We start from the raw sequence: 26,335 nt of genomic DNA on the forward strand, positions 1-26,335 counted from the left end.
ACTGGATTCGTTTCCTCAAAATTACGTCACGAATATGCATATTTATGACGTAACGATTAGAATGACGTAATATTAAGCGCGTATAAGAGTATACTATTGTCACCTTTAATTACTCGTGTATATTGTGGCATAACGGGTAGTGCTCTAGTAACTATTGTTTGGATTCTCTCAGTTCTACTAGCTGGGGTTCGAATCTCTACGGATTTCTTTTTTTTTTTAAATATAAAATGTTTTTCTTTTATTTTGAAAGAGAGATATTTAGAGAGTCAAGTTAATTTAGGATAATAATTATAATGTAAAAGATTAACAACATCAAAATTCAACAGTGGCGTGTTGACCGCCGCGAATGAATAACAGTTTAATGTCAGAATAAAGGAATTATAATTCTTTTCGTTACGTGTTGGTATGTCGGCGTTGTTATGCAAATGTGCAGGTGTAGTGGGAAAGATGGTATTGTTAGTCAATCGCGGTCAACACGCCACACCGTTATATTTTGATTTTCTTTGCTAAAAATAACATTTACATTTACAACATCAAAAATCGGGTGGCGAAAGCCACAGAAAAATAAAAGATGTTATGGCGTGCTCTTCCCGCCTCAGCACACTATAAGGCCAATTGAAGCCAAATGTGCTCCTTCATTTTTTATTACTCTTGGGTGGGCTTCTTTTCCTGAGATGGACTTCTTTTCGAGATTACTTTCAAACTAAATGAGGGGATCTGCTAGGTTCCCGCCCGGAGAAATCGTTTTTTTTTTATTTCGACTTATAATCACGTCATACGAGCACTTCGAATTGGACAATTCGCGCGAGTTTTTGATGAAAAGGTTCAAAAATTCGTCAAAATTATGCCTTTTTTAAACAGTCATAGTTTCTAAACTACATACATGGTGAAGTTTATTTTTTATTACATATTCTGGAAGTTGATAAGTTGTAGATATCGGATGATGCATCACAATTATTTTCACCTATTCTGCACTGTATGTAGTACGTATACAATATAATTATAGTGTATAGACGCGACACAAAATAGAGAGCACACTAACATTTTTTCAATGGCATAATCGTTTTTCTGTGCGCAATATTCTAACGTATGACGTGCACGTGGCGTTTGCGCTAGGGATAACCTAATTCGTCCATAGTGACAGTTCAAATCTAGTTATTATTACGTCTGGATGAGAGCCTAGCTAAAAAGAGGAGGTAAACATGTGCAATATTTATCAATATTAACGCCTCGGATCGAGTGTAGAATTAGGGCCTAATCCGCCTAGCTAGCTAGGGGCCTAGATTGTGAAATAAGTTAAGAATTGACTGGAACTGCACTAACTATTAATATTTTTAAAATTAAGTAGGCCTAACGAAGATTCGGAAAAGTACAGGCCCACAGACGTAGCTATTTTATTTAGTTTATTGGTCCTAAAAGAAACAAGATAAAACAGCCTCGTCGGGCCAACCACTCTGCCAGGCAGGATGTCAACGTTTGCGTTCATGCGGCAGGCATGCAGCCGATTAGCTAGACCTCCTAGGCCTAGGATGTCTAGTTTACATAAAGCAAAGTCACCAGACACCGGGCAGCCTAGGCCTACTATCAACAATATTTTCACACGACAACAAAGAACATTCAGTACTCTTCCTTCAAATTTAATATTTCGTCAGGTGAGTTTGTATAAAATTTTTTTTTTTTTATTTTAAACTTTTGTTTTCTGGCTATAAATTTAGTTTTATGATGGATTTCTTTTTATATTAATAAATATAGGTATACTACTAATGCCTACAGTACAGTAGTGTTATGTATTGTTATGCTTAATAATTTATTAGTGTAAAAAACTTTTTTTTGTTTTAGCTATTTGATCATCAATCTTTTACATTAACATATTTGCTTGGAGATAAAGTGACAGGCGAGGCAATTTTGATTGATCCCGTCATCGAGTTAGTGAACCGTGATGTAAATCTTATGCAAGATCTTGGTTTAAAACTTGTATACGCTGGTAATTTCTTTTTAATATTATTATATTGGCTTCAATCATTTGTTTTTACTTATTACTGTGTAACCTTTAACAAATCATCTTGATTTATTTATCTTTGTTTATTCTTTGTAGTTTATTGTGTAAATGTTCCCTTTCAACACAGCCTGTTTTCTCCAAACATCAACTTTATTTGAATCTTAATATTTTTAGTGAACACACATTGTCACGCTGATCATATCACAGGAACTGGAGAACTTAAAAAACGTATCCCATCATGCTGCAGTGCGATTAGTAAAGCTAGCGGAGCAAAGGCAGATGTTTACTTACAAGAAGGAGATAGAATATGTTTTGGAGAGCAGGTAAATTAACTATTCAATATAAGACAAATTTTCAATATTTGTGTAATATACAATTAAAAAAATGTCACAGAAATAATGTTTCTGAAGTGTTTTTTTTTAATAATAATCAAACATTTATATAGCGGCAATTCCAAAAAAAATTGCTTAATAAATGAGTAATTGTTATTTTTTAACAGTTTGTTGAGGCTTTGTCGACGCCAGGTCACACTAGTGGTTGCATGACCTTTGTGCTCAAACCAGGTGATCGACCAATCATGGCATTCACAGGTGATGCCGTGCTTATAAGAGGATGCGGAAGAACAGACTTCCAGGAAGGTACTCTATTAAGAAAATGAACTCTTGTTCATTTTTACTTTTTTTCTAAGAATTTGAAGGTAATATTTGTATTATACTATTAAAATGATGATATGGATGTGATGTTTGTATACATATGAATATAGAATCAGTATTAAATCCAATTTACACAGACAAGTGGTAACAGTAATCAAAATATAGAATCTTTGTTATTCCTTATGAAAATTTGCACACAACGTGGAGTGGACGGGCGATTTTCGCTCAGGATAGATACATATTCTATGTTGTCTAAGCTACGCGGTTTTCCGCTTACCGTTACTCGTCTGTGTAAATTGGCCTTTAAAATGCCAGTCTCTTTGGTATGTTACCGGTATAATACAACTTGATGGTACTAACAACAAAATGCTCGGTATAGTGCAATGCATTAACAATAGCCTGGGAATTGTTTTTATCTTATTATCTTATGTTTTTTGAATTGGTATCTTGTTCCCTGATAAGACTGACCTGGATTCTGTGACATTCTTTGATTGTGATTTTATAGTGGAATGTTCTTTAATGTGGTTTCATCATCATTACGTACATTCTTTTTTGTAGGGAATTCTTCACTGCTATATGACAATGTTCATGGCAAAATATTCACACTCCCAGAGGACACAAGCCTTTATCCTGCTCATGATTATACAGGTAATTTATTGCCAAAATATAACATATACTTCAGAACAAGTGGAGTTTAAATACTAACTACACTAAACTAAAACAAATAAAGATAACATAAAATTCTATAGTAATTTTGTTTTTTTATTTTCTATATTCAAGGTCAGTGTATAACTACAGTTGGTGAGGAAAAGAAATTTAACCCACGGCTTTCACAACCGAAGGAGAAGTTTTTGGAGATAATGAAACAATTAAATCTGCCTTATCCAAAGGCAATAGGTAAGAAACAAGTCTCTGAAATGAACATTAAAAAAAAATTGCTGACAGAAAAAAAATCTGAAAATGCATGAAAGATTGTAGTGAGTTAGTCCTTCACATCGTCCACAAATAATTTTGAAAAGGTCTCTTTGATAACAAAATCATTCTATTTGTTGTAGATAAAGCGTTGCCAGCTAACATGGTGTGTGGAATCTACGAGACAGAACAGACGCGTTGACAATTGCCAAGATGAAATCTTATGGGAAACTTATTGCTGTAGGCGGCACAGGGTAGTCACTATGGTGTGATACACTGGGTGATGTACCTATACCAAATATGGTATTAAAAACTAATCATGTAAATACATACATTGAGAATAATTATAATTGAACAAGAAAAATATTTAATGAACATTGGCACTTTAAAGGTATTATATTAAGACTCTTCATTTGATCATAGCAGAATTTATTTTTCTAATCTTATGGGCATAGTGGACACAAGATGCCATTTAAACTGTTGCCAAGTCTGGTAGAAGACTAAGTTGTGGAAAATCTTGTTTGTTAGTTTGTTTTAAATTTTCATTGTTTTTTATCAAATATTTTATACCATACAGTATATCTATTTTAATAAGAGGTTTATATTTCATGATATGTCTGTATATGATACTGAAAGACATTGAGTAAACCAAGTAGAGTCAAATATTTTGGGAAATTTAAATAATTATGAGTAGATCGGATTATTGCTGTAGTAGTACTAACAAAATAAAAACAAAAGTACTGAACAAAAGTTCATAAATGGTCTTTTATTTAGTGGTCTGCTTAAAAAAACAAACATGTTGTGCTCAATTGAATTATTTATTTATTGTGATAAATGAGTGCATTGCAATTTGTTTGGGTTTATAAAAGAAAGAAAGGTGGCTGGCAATGGAACTGTTAATTAGTTTAATCTAAGATTTGTATAATCTTGTATTAAGACTTAGGAGAGGGGAGGGGGGTGGGGTGAAAGAAGAGTGGTGGAATCTGTTTGTCGCCCTCATTAATCGCCTTCATACACAATGACGTCATATCAACCTTTGACCCTTCCGAGCTACCGTGGTGACCAAGGTAAATAGAGTGTGTGCTTGCTTTTGTTGTTTCTCGCCGTGGTGTAGAACACGATTTTTTCACTCAATAGTATCGACCAAGAAAGCAACCAAATAGCGTATAAATATACATTATTTAGCTTGTCTGTTATTGTAGGTTAATTCTCCATCTTTTAACAATGTCTGTGCCTTTCTCAAACACTAAATTACGAGTGCCAAGAGGATTTCAAAATCTTCTGGAGGGCCTTGCCAGGGAAGTCTTGAGAAATCAACCTGACAACATCTATGCGTTTTCGGCAGTCTATTTTGACAACCTTTTGAAGATTCGTGAAGGTAACAAACTTACATTTTTATTTTGTTTCCTACCTATAGAACTAAACTAAATCATTCTGGTACTAAAATATAACCTATTATTACTATTAGTATTACTAATACTATTAGCCTAGATAGGCTATAGAGTAGGCCTAAAATGTTATTTTAATAATCAAAAATTTATTTTATTTTGAACTTTTTATGAATCTTTTTTGGTGTTTAATTCAGAGCAAGGTATAGATCCAGCAGACGTTGGTGCAAAGCATGAGGACAGGTACTACAACAATAAAGCGTTTGAGAAGGTAAAACACAAAATAATAATGAAATACACAAAACCAAACTAGCTGACCAGTAAAATTCTTTATTTAACCCACAAATTTAAAAAACAAGACCGAATAATATATTATAAATAGTATACCACAATAAATAATAATCATCATCACATCAATAAAACACAAAAATCACATCCATATTATGACATGCCCATCACTCTGTCCAACTATTCATAAATTCCGACATCCATATTATAATCTGCCCATCACTATGTCAGCTTATCATAATTCTCATTCTGTCCTACTAAATTTGTACTTTAGGGCAACAACATTGGAGATGTGAGTGACCCTCAACAACAAGCAGCAGCCACTAAGATTCAGAGTGGTGTGCGCATGAACCAAGCACAAGCAAAGGCGGAAGAACTTAAAGCAGAAGAAAACAAGACTGAAGAGAGCGACGTCACTAAGCAAATGTCAGAAGAAGATGCTGCCCTCAAAATTCAGTCTTCGTTCCGAGGCCATGAGGCAAGAAAACAGGTCAAAGCTTTGAAGTAGGTTGTTTTATATTTATTCAACCAATAATACTAATAGATATTAAAAGGAATTATAATCAAATCAAAGACATAAGAATTACATTAAGAACTCGTTTTCCTTTGACAGAACATATAAAAATAGTATTGGTATAAAATATGTATATTTATTTACTCCCTTCCCCTTCCTATAACATACACTATTAATTATCAGGAGGGTGGTTTTCAAATTTAAAATTCTGGTCATATTATACCTCCTGCTGCAGTTACTGTAGGAAAAATATGTATAAAGTTTAACATTTGCAGTTTAAATTTATATTACATTGACACTTACGCTGACAAGTTGTTTTTCTTTTGTACCAATTAATTGAAATAATATGCAATATATATAAAAGAAAGATTAACACTAAAGAAAAGACATTACATGAACATTTCCTTTGATCTTACCTTTTACAATTAATGGAATAACCCAATTACAATTCAATATTACTTGATCAAAGAATTGCCTGTCTGTCGATTTCACTAAGTCTACTTTTTACAGTAGTAAGTAGTATTGGTGTCAACCTATACGATGTCTCCATTTAATTGCTATTTCACAGTCACAATACTTCAATCTACGAATAAACCAATTAGTACAAATTGGTGTTGACACCTTTGACTCTTAAAATTAATAAACAAATATCTTCTGAAGGTAAATCTTTAGTAAGTAACGCTTAGTTGTTATAATGCTACTGCACAATTAGTTAAAGGTGTTTATTGCTTTAAGATAGCCTTTTTAATTTCAGTCCCCATCTTATTTTCTCATTTTGGAATAAATTTCAATTGGTTCGCAAGCCCAAATATTAGTTAATAGAGGGGAACTGTGGGTTCATATTGGAAATTTCAGTACATTAAAAATGGGCCTCATTTGAATAAATGGTATACAGTAATAAAAATCTCCCTTGCAAAAATGTTGTTGAATCACTTTCTAGACAAAAAATTGGATTTAAAAAAAATCATAATTTACAAAAAAAAAAAAAGACAACCGAGTCTCTAGTTGAATATAACGTTTTTTTTGTGAAATAATTATTTTTGTTGGGTTTTTTTTTTGATGAAATGAATAACTAATTAATTAATTAAAACTACAAAATGGCCTAATTGAGCTGATAGCAGCTTTATAGATATATAAATTACACTAATGGGTTTTTGTCTTTGGTAATTAATGAAAATAGTTAAACAGAATATTTCAAATAGTTTGGCTAAAAATAGTAAAAATATATTTTTTTTTTTTTTTTTTTTTTTTTAGAATCTAATTATACTAAATTGATGAATAAAGATTGGGAGAAACCCATTAAAAAAAGAACCTAATTCCACGGTTGAATTCTAAAGCCAATTTTAAACCTATATATAATTTAAATCTACAATCAGAATAATTCAGGTTAGGTCATATAAAAGCATATATTATACTAAACTGATTCCTACAATACTACACAAACAAACAGTGAATATACAATAATGGCCTACGAAGAGTTCCCGGATAAACCGACTATAGCACTCAGCATCATATACAAGATAAAAGTCCCTTCCAAAATGGACTAAACATATACAAATCTATAGGAAATACTGCTGGCAACAAACCATTACCTCCATCAGGGTTTAATTTATTTATTGAATTTATTGAGTTGTTAAGAGTTGTTAATTCCCGGGGTGAGTGATGTCTTTGATTTGATTGATTTCATAAAGTAGCAATTTGAGGAATACTAATTCAGGTCAAACAATTTGCTTTATCTTGTTTTAAAAGAACTTTATTATCATCTCATGTTGCAACCTTTTCAATTTTATTACTACAGTAATAACCCATTATTTTGAACAACAGTACAAATCAGGGAGATCTCCCTGCACAAATGTATACATATATGCAGTATGTGTGGGGACACATTTATAGTCTTCCACCCTGCCTACAGTAAAGGTGACACCTGAAAGTAATGGTTTATTTTTTTCTGAACATTTAAAATATCACCCCTCTATTTTAATGGTTACACCCAATTTAATAATATCAAATATATTATTAGCTAAGCTTTAATATTATTATTTATTGTTTGTAGTTATTTTTTAACAATATTCATTTCTGAGATGCTTTCAGTGTTGATTGTACCTGATTACAAAATATAAAAGTACAATAACAATCTTCTACCAATACGCCAATACAAATAACAGTTTAGTTTCTCATCGAGCCAATTTAGAATAATTGTTATTTTAGAATCCTTTTTATTCTTAATGCAAAAAATAGAAATGCAAGAAATAATATTTTTAAAACAAAAATATATTTAACATGCGTCAGGCACTTGCAAAGTTAATTTGTGATTTAATTTATATAGAGGGCTATTCACAAAGTAATTTTGTTATGATTGTCATTTGATAATACAAGTATACAGTAACTTAATAATATTTTGATATGGCCTATGTATAATATAAGTACAGTAGTAGAATGCTGTAATGATATTGTTTGTATGGTTTGATGTGAGTCCGTCAGTGGTCTGCGATTATTCTTGTTCCATATTGCTCAACAAGTTTTGTCTGTTTTGGTAATTACTTTTACATTTTAAAATAATTTTAACATAGTTTTTTGTTTTATGTAAGTTGTGTTATCTTAAGTTTTAGGTCGTCTAAAGTAATTATTAATTTAATTAATTTTGAAAGGTAAGTACGCAGGTGCCTCGATAACAGGTGTTTTTAAATTATTTAACTTTTAAATTAATGAAATATTAAATTAAAATATACATCTAGCCTATCTATACCTGTAATGTATCCTATTAACGATATTGTATACCGATTTAAAAATATTAAACATACAGTACAGGCTGACTATATTACAAGTTATTTAATTTTCGATAGAGAACAACAAGCAGAAGGAACTGAAGAAAAGGAAAAAGTAAAGGAAGAACCTGAAAAAGCTGAAGAAGAAGAAGTAATTGACATAGACTTGAATGATCCAGAAGTTGCAAAGGCAGCATCCAAAATTCAGGCTGGATTTAGAGGCCACAAGAAGAGAAAAGAACTGAAAGAGGTATTTATTTCAACATTTTTATTATAAATTATGTTTAAATTCTGATGCTTCAATGATATCCCAATTTTCAATGTAAAGTACTTAAATATTAATTTAAATAAAATTTTGTACCCGACATTGTTGATGCTTTATTAGGCTTAATAAGCAATAAAAGCGTACATGTGTAACTATAGCGACGCCTTTGTAAAGTCTCAATAGAAATTGATTACATCTTTGTGCTGGAAGGCAATATACCTACTGGATTTTAATTTTAAAAACAGATAAATTTTGTTTTGTGCATTGCTGAAGAAATTGTTGTAGGTTAAGATGATATGAAACGTAGTGTATTTTAATTGGAAAATGTCACAAGAAATTTTTATTTGGATTATAAATTATTTGAATTGCACTACAGTACATCCAAGGGTTCAAGTTTGGTCAAAGTGCTTTCTAAGACTTTTTAATTTGAATACTTATTAAAAAAAAGTAGTCTTCAAGACGTTGGATGAGATAAAGATGAGGGGATGACTAAGATCAACTAAGTTCTTACTTAACTCAGTTATTCTAATCTTTATCCCTGTGAATAAGTAATATATATTTTTGCATTAGTTTTTACTAAATTTTATTTTCACTTTATTGACAATGTAACAAATAGTCATGGATGTTACCTATTCTAAACTCGATAGTTCACAGATCAGAATTGTTGATTGATAATGATACAGAAAACGTTGTTTAATTTAAACCCAATTAATTACAATTTCTTCCACCGTATCAATCCAATTTTGATATCACCTTGTGACTGTTCCGTATCATCGATCCGCACACACTGCTGTAAATTCATGACACTGCTGCAGCGTTGTCCTCCTGGAATGGCTCGTTTCTACAGCTGTGCATTCAATATCTGTTTATAATCACCCCCTATGGTTGATGAACCTAGCCTAACCACTTGCCTTTTGGGTAATAGATCATGCTGTGAAAATAGCAACACTGCGTACTCATTAGCCATATTATGTGTATGCCATTTATCAATGTGAACACCGCCTAGTAACATAGGGAATTTATGTGAATACTATATGTTTTATTAGAGTGAAAACAGGTTAGTTATAGTAATAAAATAATGTCTTATTATTAGTGTGGACACAGGTTAGTACTGTACCAAATTTGATCAAACATGATTTGTGCGGTTAGTAATTTGTTTATGCGAACAGAGGTTTGTGATGTAACTGTAGGATAGATGACATCATACTAGGCGAAAGTTGTGATATTTGAGATGAAAAGATCGTGGAAAGTTTACAACTATCATCTTTAGTTTACAGTATGTCATCTGTAGTTTACCGTATGTTATCTGTAGTTTACCGTATGTCATCTGTAGTTTACAGTATGTTATCTGTACAGTAGTTTACAGTATGTTATCTGTAGTTTACAGTATGTCATCTGTAGTTTACAGTATGTCATCTGTAGTTTACAGTATGTCATCTGTAGTTTACAGTATGTCATCTGTATAGCAATCCTGACTTGTTACCAGTGACAACAAAATAAATAATAACATTTATATTAGAGAAACATTTAAAAAATGTTTCTAATGTTTTGACATTTTTAAAGTATATGCAAGATTATTAATGTGAATATTATGTCCTATTAAATGCATGCTGTATCAATGTTTCATTGATGGTAGCTTAGTCCATGATATTTACATAGATTTGCACCAGGTGTTTATAATCTGGACTTCTTTCAAATTTTGTAAATTAATTGAAACTAACAGATCATTGTTGAATTAGATTTGACTTAAATAAAATTGAAACTTGATTGAAATGTCATATTCATCGATCTGATTCTCTTTTCATGTTAGATTCGGTTGAAATTTTCTTTAAAATTGTTTTAATTTTAGATTTTTTTCACATACAGTAGTTTACAATGTTATGAATAATTTTTTAAAGATGCCTATGAAAAAAAAACATTTATCCAAATGACTAAACAGCATACTGTAGGTAATATAACGTACGTAAAAATATTTAAACATTTTGTATTTTGCTAATGGATAATGAAAGTAGTTACTTTAATATTTCTGCTTAAGTTGAGATTGCAAATGCAATATTTTTAGTGTTATAATAACTCAATGTACTTAATACATTGCTTTTTAATATCAACATGATATCAGTATTAAATAATACGCTGTTTTACTGGGTTATAATGTTTTCTTTTGTATGCTGCTTGGTCCAAAGGAGTTTAGATCAATAACACCAATCAATAAGATGTAATGAAATCTGTTATCCTTTAGTAATTCCTACAAATAGTGCCTTGCATTGTATCAAAATAGTAGCATCAATATTGTTGCACAGTTTAGTAGAAATAGTAGACAAGTTCATTTTGAAGGGAGGGGTGTTTTAATAATAGTTCTGCACACAATAAGGTCCTTTGGCATCTTCAAATTCTTTCCAATTCCATGTCACTGATCTTTATTTCCTGAGGCACCCATTTTTACTAAATTTTGGGGGGTTTTTCGTTTATAGGCCTAATTACTATATTCAATTTGTTAAAGGTACTGTATTGACTTTGTGCTCAACAGAAACAATCTTAACTTGAATAAACTAATGAATGCTTGTTCGTTGTATCTCAACTCTCACAATACTAAAACAAAACGTCTCATATAAAAGTCTAAATCGAATACACCAATTGTCAGCATTTTTCTTACAGTATTGCCTACTGTACAGTATGCCTACTATTGCATTGCAAATTTAAGTATAAAATCATTCTAGTTTATTTATAAAGCATTGATATCTCATGCAGCTTAAATATTTGTGTACAAATAAATATAATAGTATGTTAATATATTCACCTAATTCTATCCTATTGATTATGCATTAAAGAACAACAATAAAATAATTGTTTTTATGGATTTTTATACGAGTTTTTACAATATGATGCATTTCTGGTTTTCACTTTTTAGTTTTAATTTAAATAATCAATACTAATATTTATGACGAGATATTAGTCAGTAAGAGCGGTTTTAGTTTCTCTTGTATTCAGAATTTTTAAACGGGTGAGCGCTGACAATTATTAATAATATTAATAGTTCATAATTTCATTTTAGCTGTCATCAATTTGAATTACTAAATTTCTTGAATTATATGAGTTATAACATAATAAATAACAAAAATGGATATAAAACTTGAGTTGTAGCATCATTATCAATCTTTGATATTTTCTTTCAGGCATCAAGTGACGAGAAACAAACACAACAAGCAGAAGGAATTAAAGAGGGCGCTGAAGGATCATCAACGAACGAGGTAAAAGAAAGTGAGCAGACAGTAGACAAATCAAGTGAGAAACAAACAGAAGAAGAAATTGACATAGACTTGAATGATCCAGAAGTGGAAAAAGCTGCTGTCAAAATCCAGGCATCTTTCAAGGTACATTGCATATCAGCATCTGGTTTATTTTTCTTTAAATTTTAAAGAGTTTTTCCAGTGATTTTTGTAAAAGTGAATAACTTAGCTATTCTCAATGTTATATAAATAAAAAATTAAAATAAAAGTGTATAACATGGTACAGTAGATCTCGAAGCACACCAGCAGTGAAGTCAACTGTTACTAAGTATCCATCAATGTCGGTCATGTGTCTTCAGAAGAAGATGGCTAAAAGAACAGTAACAGTAACATGTGACAATGGCAATTTTTTGGTGCAGAATATATCTTTAAGGAACACCAGCATATATAATTTGTCACGACGTCTGCACTCTAAACTATATAGTATTTTCATCAAAAATTTTCACCAATAATCAAGCAACATCAGTCATGAGAATAATTTAAATATTATTTTTGTTAATTCATGTTTAAATTGCATAAATTTTGTTTTGCTATAATGCAATGCTAATTTAAAATTCTATTTCAGAATGATTTAATTAATATTAATTGTTATATTAAAAAAAAATAAAGCAAACCCAGAGAGAGATAGAGTATATATAATTAGCTGTTTTACTTTATCGTTTTGATTTAGCTTTTCGCTTTTTTTTTGTATCTCCATTGAGATCCAGCCACTGATACCCACAACATTGTCATTTTTTTCCAGTAATTTGCCTTTGGATTTAATTAGATATTTCATGTTACATTAGTGTAGCTAAATCTGCAAGACAATGTGTACACTACACAGTAGCCACCTGGTCCAAGTCATTAACAAAAGCTCCAGGCTATTAATACGAAAAATTACTTCAAAAAATCAATATTTAATTTATTGCATTAATTTTTAATGTTCCAATTTAATTCAAGATTGTAATTTAAAATTCAAACGCAAGATACCAGATATGAAGTGACTGGAAGATTTCTCCAATTTTTATAGTTTATACATTTGTAATAAATTTGGTTTTACTTTCTTTTATTAAATGTTTGTGTAGTTTGTTATTGTGCCACTGATTAGTAGTTAAGAAAACTGAGCCATAGAAACAAGCTTTGCTCTTTTGGGGTTTTCCCTCCATTTTTGCTTTATCTTAAACACTTATATATAGATATGTAGATATACATCATCAAATTGTCTTATAAATATGAAATTTGGAAATATATTGAATAAATATTAATATTTCTTAGGGGTTCAAAGTAAGAAAAGAGAAGAAAGAAAGTGAAAGTAACACAAAGATTGTAGAAGAAGAATCAACGACTGTTGAAACAGAAAAGAAAGAAGAAGAAAAAATGGTAAATATTGTATTTCAGCACTTTTTATATTTTTTAAACATTTCTTTCTTTATTCATCCAAAAAATTCAAAACAAATACATAAATATAACATTGTGATATATAAAAACATTTAAATAATTGATGGATAGATATATCTCATCTGTTCATGTGAACTAGTAGTAGACTGGGGTAACCCCATGCTTGTCTTGAAAGATGCACTAGTTTGTTTAATTTCATCGGAGTTCATGAGTTGAATTGTCTTCTGAAGGATCCACCTGCAGCAGCACCGCAAGAAGAAGAGGTTGACATTGATCTAAATGATCCAGAGGTAGAAAAGGCTGCTACCAAAATCCAAGCATCATTCAAAGGATTTAAAGCAAGGAAAGAAATGAAAAAGAAAGATGGAGAGGACGAACCAGCAAAAGAGGTAAAATAACGGTCAATAATATCCTTTGACCCAATTATACATCAGAATTACTCATAATATATGTATTTAAGCTCTGCATAAGGCAGAGTTACACATAAGTACTTAATACAGGTAAGTACAGATTCTTAATGCAGGTAAGTACAGAATCTTAATGCATGTACAAAATATTTGTTAAGCATGAGTAGTGATGCTATGTACTACTGTATATATGTGCTAATTTGCATAAGTACACAGTTTTGCACGTGTATTTTGATAAAATGACTAATGCTTGGCAACAAACGCCTTCCCTCTCCTACCTCTGCCTTGCACAGATAGAAACATCTATCTTTTAACAGATTTGAATATATTTAATTTCATATACTTTGTTGTAAATAATAGACTGTAGAGGACCAGTCAGTACAGGAAGAACCAGTAGAACCTTCCCAGGATGCATCTGAACAGGTGTGTAGCAACGACCTTTGACATACTGATATTTTTATTATTTTGTTAATGTATTGTTATACCTGTTTTATTGTTTTGTATGTAGAAATGTCCTTAACTAATCCTGTAAAAAGAAAAGCCAATTATTGTTGTTTATGGTGTAATGTATTCCAGTTTATGAGTTATGTGATTATGTTTAACTGTTTATAGCCTGCAGAACAACCATTGGCCGTACCAGCTGAAGCTGGAGAAGATGTAGAACCATCGCAGGATGCAACTGAAAAGGTGTGTAACCTTTAACCAATCATCATGATTTTTTGATTGAATATTCTTTGAAAATTAATTATTTTTGTTTATTCTTTGTCGTGTATTGTGTTAACATTATTTTGTTAAATGTATTCCCTTTCAATACAGCCTATAGAAGAACAGCCAGTCGTCGTTACAAATGAAACAGCAGAACCTTCCCAGGATGCAACTGAAAAGGTGTGTAACCTTTAATCAATCATCTTGATTTATCTATTTTTGTTTATTCTTTGTCCTTTATTGTGTTCAAATTATTTGGTTCAATGTATTCCCTTTCAACACAGCCTGTAGATGAACAACCAGAGGCCGTTACAGATGAAACAGCAGAACCTTCCCAGGATGCAACTGAAAAGGTGTGTAACCTCTAACCATTAATCGTATTACTGTCCTGTAATGTATTTATTATTTTGTTTCATTTTGTGGTGTCGTTATTTTGTTAAATAACGTATATGTATTCCCTTGTACCTTTCAACATTATATTATAGCCTGTAGATGAACAACCAGTGGCTGTTACAGATGAAACAGCAGAACCTTCCCAGGATGCAACTGAAACGGTGTGTAAATGATAACAGTAATTGTTGACCATTTTACTGTAGATTGCAGTGTACAGAGACAATTTTAACAAATTAACTGCTTGTTGTCTTAAAAAATGCACTGTCATCATTTTGCATGTACTACTACTAACTAGATTATTTTTGTCATAAACTGTAAATCCTTCAAAATCAACATGGTCAAACTAATTAACATTTTCTTTACATAAACCAGTCATGCATAGCATTCATTCCATGTTTTTTTACATTTAGTCATTTGCCAATATTTTGTACATGATAACATTTCTCAGGTTAGTCTCTCATTTAGGCCTAATATACAGAAGGATACATTGTGATACATGATGTATCAATCCAAAAAAAGGAAATTGTTGCTAATAACGGGAAAAAAACATTTTTTAAAGTAGAAATTTATTCCTTAAATTGTGTTACACAATCATTGAAATCTAAATGAGTTTGCGTCCAATACATTATAAAGTGGAAACGTATCATCACAGCTCATTAGAAAGCCTTCAAAGTGAGAATTGTACGTAGACTATTTACGCAACACTAAACACAACATTCCATACAGTCAAATCTCTGGATTAATTTACACTCGTAAAATATGAGCTCAACGTCAACTAATTATGTAAATAAAGTTCTGTTTTGGCCATAGTGTGAAACCATATGTTTCATTCTACCGTTAATTTATATATATCCAGCCACATGTTCTACACTATATTTATATTTGTCAAGCAATGGTATCAGTAATATAAAACATTAATAATTTAAAGAAATACAAATTTAAACTACATTATTTGATCTACATGATCTAGTTTGTATTGTATAAACAATAATAAAAAAATTAATGTCATAAATATTAAATAAATTAATTTAACAGCTCATTGTTTATACAATATAAATGCATGAGGCAGCTAAACACTTCATAATATCATGCTAATTGGATGCATAAGGTGCTTGTTTTGACAACATATGATAATAATGTCCAGCATCATAGGCAAACTCCATATTACAGCATCTCATGTTTTTCACTGTATCACAGGTGTCATATGTGAAAAACATGAGATGCTGTATCACAGAATTTGCCTGAGATACTGAGCAAATCAAGATACAGTACCAAGAATTTGCATTTTAAATGTAAATCCACATGTTTATATAGCTTGCATGTATTTCATTTGCACTATGTATGTGTTGATTGTAATTTTCACTATTTTCTGCACTATGACCATAGACAGTTGATCAGGTCTCAGAGCATTCACTTCAATCTACTGGTCAGACAGCTGCTGGTCAGACAACTGGTGAAGATTCCCAAATTCCACAGACAGAAGAGAGACAGTCGTCTGAAAACAACACCCCTGTAGCAAGTATTTCACAAGAGGACAAAACGATTGAAGAACCACCTACAGTAGTCCCATCACAAGAAGAGAAGCAAAAAGATGAAAATACCAAACAGGAAGGTGAAAAGAAGATGGATACAGGTGATGATGAAGAACGTGAAATGAAGGAGGAACTAGAAAATCTAAAACCGAGTGAAACATCTAAACTTAAGACAGCTAAATCAGAAGATCAAAAAATTGATGATGTTACTGAAGCGGAATTGTTACAAGAAGAAGCAGAAATGAAAGAGGAAATAAAAGATGCCACTAAAACAGAAGAAAAAGATATTGCTGAAACAGAATTGGAACAAAAAGAGGAAGTAAAAGATACCACTAGAACAGAATTGGTACCAGAAGCAGAAGTGAAAGAGGAAGTAAAAGATACCACTGAAACAGAATTGGTACCAGAAGCAGAAGAGAAAGAGAAAGTAAAAGATGTCGCTGAAACGGAATTGGTACCAGAAGCAGAAGAGAAAGAGGAAGTAAAAGATGTCACTGAAACAGAATTGGTACCAGAAGAAAAAGAGGAAGTAAAAGATACCACTGAAACAGAATTGGTACCAGAAACAGAAGTGAAAGAAGAAGTAAAAGATACCACTGAAACAGAATTGGTACCAGAAGCAGAAGAGAAAGAGAAAGTAAAAGATGTCGCTGAAACGGAATTGGTACCAGAAGCAGAAGAGGAAATAAAAGATGCCACTGAAACAGAATTGGCACCAGAAGCAGAAGAGAAAGAGGAAACAAAAAGCAGCTCTGAAATCATTCCAGCTGAAAAGCAAGGAGAGATTTCTGAAAAGACATCAAGCCACCAAGTAACTGGATCACAAGAAAACGTTACAGATGACAACACCAAGCCTGATGAAACAAAGCAGGAGACAGAAGTTGAAGAAGTAGCAGCAGAAAACCAGAATAATGAGACAAATATGCAACAGGATGATAAAGCTACTGAACCATCTCCTAAGTCTTCTAACATCAGTGAAACATCAGCAAAGGTAGTATGACTGCCACATTGCTTCATGCTTTGCTGCCAGCAGCTTTAAACAGCTCATCTTCATTGGTTATGCATATTACTAACAGAAAGCTAACGCTAACATGCTTAACAATAACAGATCCTGATTGGATGTGTTTGTTACTAACACAAGTCTAACAAATTGCTTGCTTCTTACATTTATATTTTTACTCTTTAACTCCTTAACAGCGCCTGATTAGATGCTTGTTACTAACAAATCGCTTGCTTCTAACATTTATATTTTACTAACATACTTCTTGTTTATATTTAGGAAGTTTCTTCATGTTCTATTTATGATATAATTCATTTATTTCTATATTATGAAAACTTGTTATTTTTCCCAAGTTATTTAATAACTAATTTATACTTTGTTACTTTAATTTTTTAAACTAATTAAATACTTTTTGTATTCATTATTTTTGTTATTCAAATATCTTTTCTAGTACAGTCAACTCTCCCAAAACCAGACTTTTCTTGAGGTCCCAAATTCATTTTTACCGTCGGAAACACTTTCGGCCCGGTATTGGGAGAGTTGACTGTGCATGTGTTGTTTAGTTCACCTACAGTATTACACTATTATATCATTATTTATGAAGTGGTTGTAATATTCCCTCATGTTAGGTGGATGCCCCTCCCCCAGCTGCAGAAGAAACAAAGAATGAAGAAGAGGAAGAAATAGATATTGACCTGAATGACCCCAAGGTCGCTGATGCAACAGTCAAAATTCAAGCTGGGTTTAAAGGTGAGATTTGCAGTCACATGTAGTAGTAAGAGTCGTTTTATAATTATATAATTATATATGTACCACCATTATAGACCAAGAAAGATAGACCATCTTAAAAGTACCTCAGCCTTACAATACATCATGGAGGGATCTCAAATCATCAAATAATCTTTATTGCAATCATAATATTCCTAAAATGCTTACACTAAAATATTATAGTACTTAAGATACCTTGATAGCCTTATACTTAAGGTAGGTTTAAGATACATCAGCCTTACACCATGGAGAGATCTAATATGTACCACCATTACAATTAAGATTAGTTATACAGTAGTTCTAAAATTCTTACCTTCTATAAATGTCCTATAAAAAATCCAGCCAGTATATCCAAGAATAATCATTTCAAACAAAGGCAATAAGTAGTAATGATGTTGTTATCCACAGAAAACTTGTACATAAAATCCAAACTTTTTGTAGCCCTGTGAAGATACACACATTTCCTTCCTCATAGAGAAAACAAACAGCAATAATGCATAGTGATTTACAGAACAATGCTTTAGATCCACACTGTACAGTACTGAAACAACCAATGCATTGAGCCATGCATTAACAAGTCTCAATACCTTCTAAAACTGATTACATATTATGTAAAGTTTAATTTGCATACCACACAGATAGTTTTAGCTAGAAGCAATGGTTTTATAGGTCCACACTCTACAGAACTGAACCCACCAAATGCATTGAACCATGCATCAACAAGTCTAATTTGTATACCAGACAGGTGGTTTCAGCTAGGAAGAAAATTCATAACAATTACTGTAGTCCCTTCTTGGTTCTTAAATAACAAATAATAAGCTAGTTATTTTGATTTTTTGTGGAAATATTTTTGCTAATTAATTTCCATGTTCCTTCCCAACTTGACATTGTTTCCAAACAATTTTGTTTTGTTAAAACTGAGCCTCTTTTTAACATTTGTAGGTATGATGGCGAGAAAAGCAATGAAGAAAGACAGTGGCACCGAGGAGGAAGTGAAACCAAACGATACAACTGATGCAAAAGAGAACTGAAAAACTTATGCACAATTTTAAAAGAATTAGAAACGTTTTTTTTGTAATTATGTATTTGTTTTAGAAGAAATCGATGTTTAGTTTGTAAATTTATAATCATGAAAATAAGACTGGAAAATATTGTTTCTTAAGAATCAATAATGATGATGTGAATAATATTGTCTAGAAGAATAATGTAGGTTTTACCATTTGGTTTGATTTTGTGAGATGAATACAATATTTACTTTAGTATATTTACTGCAGTAAGTGTTGTAAATACTGCAGTACAATCATTAATTTGTTTTATAAATTAACATTAATTAATCATACGGAACATCAGTATCCATTGGCGCTGCAACAATGATAGCTTGATTGCCTAACCTAACAAAAAAAGTCTCTTAATTGCACATTTACAACTCTGATATTGATCACTAATAACGTCAACTAGCAAACTGAGCATGATGTCAACTAGATCTACCAAACAAAAAAAGGTAAAAGAAAGATCTAACGATAATGGAGGTAAGAATGAGCTAGGCCCAGACCCACTAACGGATGACCCGGAACAAGCCATGCCAGCAGCGGAGGCGAAGCCGGTATCACCGCTAGGTCTCGGAGTCGGACCCCTTCATGACCTTCTAGCCGACGATCCTCAATTAATTTCAATTGTGGCAACAAGCATTAGCAATCACATATTATCGTCACCTGAACTCTTTCAGAAAATAATTAAAGCTGTATGTGATAGTAAAACGCTAATCGCTGAAATCAGCAAATCTATAGTTGACCAGGTTACTGACAGTGTTTATGACAGCGTTGCCATGGACAACGGTGTAACGGCGGCAAACATTTCTAGTCTTCGCGAACAGAATGACACTTTATTAGCTGAAAACAGAGCAATGGGGGATAAACTCGATGAATTAGAACAGTATAGCAGACGTAACTGTCTACTATTACATGGTGTTCCTGAGTCTTTTAAGGAAAATACAGATACACTGGCACTTGACGTAATAACAACAAGGATCTCAGAAGGGGTTGAACTTTGTGATATTGATCGCACACATCGTTTAGGCAGAAAGAAACTAAATCCTGGCACCGATGTATCTAAATCCAAACCAAGACCTATCATTATCAAATTTACCTCATACCGCACTCGCTCTGATGTTTTTCGCAATAAACGACAACTAAAAAAATCTGGTTACTCAATTACTGAGAACCTAACATCGAGACGCTTAAATCTGTTACATCTAGCAACACGTAATGAATCGGTTGAAGCTGCATGGTCCACAGATGGAAGAGTACACTGTCTGCTAAAGAACAAGAAAAAGATCGTCATCAGATCAGATTCTGACCTCAACCATCTTTGAGTCTCCGCCCAAATCAGGAATGATCAACAAACAGCTAAGTACTCCTTACTTAACACAAACTCATAACTGAAAACAACATTCATAAAAGACGCTCTTCTTTTTCCTTCATATTATTCATCATTTTAATTTCATTTATCAATCATTATTTTGATTATCATAATTATTACTTCTATTAACTTTTGTTTGACAATGTTTTTATTATTAAACTGGTGAGAGTGGCTGGATCACGAATGAGAGGCATGAAGAAGATGAAGCGGACAGAAGAGAAGAGGAAGTGGTCAGCCAGGGAAACAATGCCAAGCATCAAGATAGCCTATATACTTTTTGAATGGAAAATAATAACAATTTAACACTTTAAACATAAATACACATCTCCAACATTTTCAATTTTAATTATTTTTAATTTTTTTTGTTGTTTTCATTCATCATATCATATTTTTTATCAATATCAGTTAACTTAATTTTAACCAAATGTTAAATTGCAATTTTGATTCTTTTTTTTTTTTCTCTTTTTTAAGTACGTTAAGTCGTAGTTTTTTTTTTTTGTAACACATATATTTATTTTTTTTTTGGTATGTACTATGCAAATGATATAGACTCTAGCACCTCGGAACATGACCGACTAACCAACCTAATTTTTTCACCCTTTTTAAATGATTCTGACAATTTTACTACTAATATTGATCCTGATACACATTTTTTCTCTAACGACCAAAACTTATCTCAATACTACTACCCCAACTCATTCCCGAATACTAAATCTGACTGCTTTTCTACAATTCATTTTAACTCTAGAAGTATCCTTAAAAACATTGATCAAATTAAACAACTCTTAGAATCAACAAAGCATCAATTTGATGTCATTGGTGTAAGTGAAACCTGGCTTAAATATGATAACCCTCTTGTACAGCTCCCTAATTACCATTTTACTGCAAATCACAGAGACCATAAAGTCGGTGGTGGCGTTGCCATGTATATTCGTGATAGCCTTCAGTATTCCACAAGAAATGACTTGACTCTACACCCCTCTACATGCGAATCAATTTTTATCGAAATTACCAGACCAAATTTAAAAAACATCGTTATTGGAACAGTTTATAGGCCCCCCTCTTTTGACCCAAACACATTTTCAGATGAATTAGATTCTGTTCTTTCCACATTATCCAAAGAAAACAAGATTGTGTATATCCTTGGCGATTTCAATATTGACATTCTCAAATATGAATTTGATAATGAAGCCCGCCATTTTATAAATTCACTGTTTAGTAACCATTACCTTCCATGTATTCACAAACCATCCCGTATATCTAAAACCACTGCTACTCTGCTTGACAACATTTTTACAAATCAGTTCGATCATCACAACATAAGTGGTTTACTGTATTGTGATATCTCTGATCATCTTCCTGTTTTCAATATTTCTTTTATTAATAATATTCCAACTGGCTCAGATGGGGAAGAAATTCATGAGTTCAGAAAAATAAACTATACATCCCTGGAAAACTTTCGCATTGATGTGGCTTCACAACAATGGCTTGAAGTTATAAATACTGACGATCCCAACACTGCATATAACAATTTTGACAATAAATTAAAATCACTTTATAATAAACACTTTCCCCTCCAAAAATCAAAAAAAAAAAAAAAAAAAATAAAATCCTGGATGACTAATGGATTGCTAAATTCAGTTAAATATAAACAGAAACTTTATTCTAAATTCCTCCACTGTCCTTCTGTCGCCAATGAAAAAACATACAAAAAATTTCGCAATAAACTAAATACTTTGGTCAAACTGGCTAAAAAATCACATTACAAGGACACTTTCATTAAACATAAAAATAATATCAAGGCAACCTGGAAAACCATCAATTCACTACTCAAAAACCCCAATAATCGAAACTCTGATATCTCTATCAACTGTAACGGTGAACTGACTAAAGATCCCAATACAATATGTAATGCTTTTAACAAATACTTTGTAGAAATCGGTCCCTCCCTTGCTAACAAAATTCCCAATGTCAACAACTCATTTAAAGACTTTCTGCCAAATCCAACTCATAATTCTTTATTTCTTAATCCAGTTGATGAGACGGAAGTTATAAAAATTATCACATCCTTTGAAACAAACAAATCCCCTGGCATTGACGATTTTAAAACTAAACCCATTAAATATGTCGCCAATTTGATCTCTTTCCCTTTATCCCATATTTTTAATCTTGTTTTAACTAATGGTGTGTTCCCAGACAGGATGAAGATAGCGCGCGTTACTCCTATTTATAAGTCCGGAAACAAATCTGATCTCTCCAACTATCGTCCTATCTCAATTCTTTCAATTTTCTCGAAAGCCTTGGAGAGAGTGATTTATGAACGTACGTCCTCATTCATAAATAAATACAACATTCTCTACAAAAAACAATTTGGATTTAGAAAAAGCCACAATACTGCATCCGCTCTAATCGACCTAACTAATAAAATTGTTGATGGTTTCGAAGACCGTCACCTCACATTAGGAATTTTTATAGACCTCTCCAAGGCTTTCGATACAATTGATCACAATATACTCTTATTCAAATTATCTCACTATGGAATCCGTGGCCCTGCTTTAAATCTCTTCAAAAGTTACCTCTCTAATCGTGTCCAATGCACAAAATTCTCCAATTCAATCTCTAATTTCAATCATGTAACTTGTGGTGTTCCCCAAGGCTCCTTACTCGGTCCCCTTTTATTTATTCTGTACATTAACGATATCTATCTTTCTTCCCCATTACTTGATTTTTACCTATACGCTGACGACACAACTGTCACTTATTCTCACCCTGAAATCCAAACTCTGTTTAATACTACCAACTCCCACCTAGAGATGTTGTCCCAATACTTTGCTGCTAATAAACTTTCTATAAACCATAAAAAATGTAACTTCATCCTGTTTGGGACCCCCCAGAAGTTAAAAAATGTTGACCCATCACTATACAATATTACCATTGAAAATATAAACATCCCCTCTGTTCAATCAGCAAAATTCTTAGGTGTCCATCTTGACTCTGGCCTGACGTGGAAAACACACATTAGTGTAACTGAAAACAAAATTTCCAAAAGCCTTGGTATTATTTTTCGTTTGTCTTCATATTTACCCCCTAATATCCTACGCATCCTGTATTGCTCTATGATTCTTCCCTATTTGAGTTATTGTAATATTGTTTGGTGCAACACATACCCTACAAACCTTAATAAATTGCATACCCTCCAAAAGAAGGCTATCAGAATTATATCTGGCGCGCCTCCGCTTTCCCATTCCTCTCATTTATTTTCAAATCTTAATCTCATCAAACTTAATGATATCAACTTAATTCAACAAACCATTTTTGTCTACTCTGCCTTAAACAACATCCTTCCTCACCATCTTTGTTATATATTTACTTCCAATTCCTTCTATCATTCCCATCACACACGTACTAAAAATAAATTATCTATACCCTCCCATAGAACAAATTTTTTCCAACATAACATTCGATACTCTGGACCCACCCTATGGAACAACCTACCACCCTCCATTTTAAAATCTGCTTCCCCTAAGATACTTCTCTCAAAATTAAAAAAATACACCTTTTCTACTTATTAAATATTTATTAATCGGTCATGTCTCGATCTGCAGTACCAACAGATTTTTTTTTTTTTCTGTTATTCATATTTTAGATTATGAAATTTATTATGATTTTCTTCAATGCATTTCTTTTCTTTTTTATTTGTGTTAAGGCTCGCCCAACACAAGATGTTACAAACATCTTTCTGGGCTTTTGCCTTCATTTTCTGATACACTTTTATAATTCTGTACAATCCTGTTTCTTGTTTTCCTACTGTATGTATTCAGATTTTGTAAATAAATGTCTATTGAATTGAATTGAATTGAAAACAGGGTCATTTCACATTGTACGCAATTGGTAAAATAATGTAATTCATGTTTTGATGGTGCAACCAGCATACTACAACATTATTAGGTTTCTTTTACCAGACAGTGTTGCCAAACTATTATGGTTTATTATAACATTTTATTGTTATAAAACAATTTATAATAATATGCAAAATATCCATATTGGCTGTATGGCCACAATCTAAAATGATAAGTTCAGACATTGCTACATCAATTAGTATAATTTCAATAAAAATAGAATACACCATAACCATGATCATTTCATCAGATATTGTATTCATTATCCATGGTCCATTTTGGACACACAGTAGCATTCTCACCCTGTCCACATGTCAGTCTAGATCCTATATTTTGGTGTTGCTATCATGGCATATACAGTTCCAGAGCAAAAACGCCACAGAAAACTATTCTCGGCCTTGATCATTTCTATCGCATTTAACGCAATAAGTCAGATTACACTTTGTAAATGTTTGAAGAAAATTTCATTTTAAATAAATTTAACATAAATATATTTTGTTTTTGTATTGTTATGAATTTACTACTGTAGTACAGTAGTTGTTTCTTAATTGGTTATCCGCACTTGGCGGATAACCCCTTGTTATTGTCAGGATCTTTTTTTTTTTTTTTTTTTTCTATCTTATTCTTCTTTCTTTCCCAGAATTTTGTGTCACGTGTATCTCAAATTCTGATCAACATCACATCGTATAACTTTTTCAGAAGATTTACCTCTATCTGTAGAAGTGCAGGACAGTTCGTTTTTTTACTTTAGAGTCGCGCAGCGTAAGCTACGCGCGATTTTATGAATTTTGCGTATTTAACATAGACTAAAAACCAAAAGTCATTTTGTAATGACATTTGGTGAACATTTAAGTCATATCAAGGGCAAACTTTCTATGGATTAAAAATGGCATGTTTCACAGAAAGTTACGCGCGCACGCGCATTTAAAATTTCAAAATGCGAAAAATCAACTTCTAATCAACTTTCTACGCGTTTCATGTCATTTTGAGCATTTCAAAAATTCCCACGCACGCGCAATAATTTTACGCGCGCGTGCGCATGTAGCGCAAAAATATAATTTTTTCGCGTGATTTATGTTTTTTCAGCCTTTTCTAGTAATTTTACCAACTTTTAAACAATTTCGACTTAAAATTACGTCATACGAGCACGTGGAATTGGATAATTTACGTGCGTTTTTGATGAAAAAGTTCAAAAATTCGTCAAAATTATGCCTTTTTTTAAACAGTCATAGATTCTAAACTACATGATGAAGTTTATTTTGTATTACATATTATGGAAGTTGATGAGTTGTAGATATAGAATCATGCATCGATATGGCTAACTGGACATAGTGACGTCATCGTATGGCCACTCGAATATAAAATAGCGAATTTTTGTCTCTTTCGTCATAGTTCATCACATTTAATAGAGCGCATCTCCACTTATCCGTATTCTATTTTCCCCCATTTTTTTATATTGTCTAGGCCAATCAATTATCTTTCGCATGATATACCGTTTTCAAAATTGTGATGACGTCATCATGTCCAAAAGCGTCAATAACTTTGGCCACTTATTTTCACCTATTCTTCACTGTATGTAGTACGTAAACAGTATATAGTGTATACTGTATATACTTAGACGTGAAAATAAAATAGAGAGCGCACTAACATTTTTTCAATGGCATAATCGTTATACTGTGCGCAATATTCTAACGTATGACGTGCACGTGGCGTTTGCGCTGCGGATAACCTAACTCGTCCGTAGTGACGAGTTCAAATCTAGTTC

General features: G+C 32.1%; 2 protein-coding genes across 7 annotated transcripts; both read left to right on the forward strand.

The window, feature by feature from the left end:
* Positions 1 to 1,254: 1,254 nt before the first annotated feature.
* LOC144850170 (persulfide dioxygenase ETHE1, mitochondrial-like) lies at positions 1,255 to 4,306 on the forward strand. The gene is made up of 7 exons (XM_078707396.1): positions 1,255 to 1,652; positions 1,840 to 1,984; positions 2,174 to 2,322; positions 2,499 to 2,637; positions 3,211 to 3,300; positions 3,433 to 3,549; positions 3,708 to 4,306. The coding sequence occupies exons 1-7, from the start codon at positions 1,467 to 1,469 to the stop codon at positions 3,764 to 3,766; spliced, it is 885 nt and encodes a 294-aa protein (XP_078563522.1). The 5' UTR covers positions 1,255 to 1,466; the 3' UTR covers positions 3,767 to 4,306.
* Positions 4,307 to 4,637: 331 nt separating this feature from the next.
* LOC144849461 (uncharacterized) lies at positions 4,638 to 19,458 on the forward strand. Of its 6 annotated transcripts, XM_078706369.1 has the most exons (15): positions 4,638 to 4,942; positions 5,150 to 5,223; positions 5,515 to 5,744; positions 8,598 to 8,769; positions 11,958 to 12,155; positions 13,326 to 13,430; positions 13,679 to 13,837; positions 14,216 to 14,278; positions 14,468 to 14,542; positions 14,672 to 14,740; positions 14,845 to 14,913; positions 15,046 to 15,114; positions 16,340 to 17,476; positions 18,115 to 18,235; positions 19,196 to 19,458. In XM_078706369.1, exons 1-15 carry the CDS (start codon positions 4,789 to 4,791, stop codon positions 19,282 to 19,284), a joined length of 2,784 nt encoding a protein of 927 aa, XP_078562495.1. In that variant the 5' UTR covers positions 4,638 to 4,788; the 3' UTR covers positions 19,285 to 19,458. The 6 variants fall into 6 exon arrangements, with proteins under 6 accessions (XP_078562495.1, XP_078562497.1, XP_078562496.1 ...); XM_078706371.1 differs by lacking the exon at positions 14,845 to 14,913; XM_078706370.1 differs by lacking the exon at positions 14,672 to 14,740.
* Positions 19,459 to 26,335: the final 6,877 nt, after the last annotated feature.

The sequence above is a fragment of the Antedon bifida genome, chromosome 8 (genome assembly GCF_963402885.1).
Source record: "Antedon bifida chromosome 8, ecAntBifi1.1, whole genome shotgun sequence".
NCBI lineage: Eukaryota > Metazoa > Echinodermata > Crinoidea > Comatulida > Antedonidae > Antedon > Antedon bifida.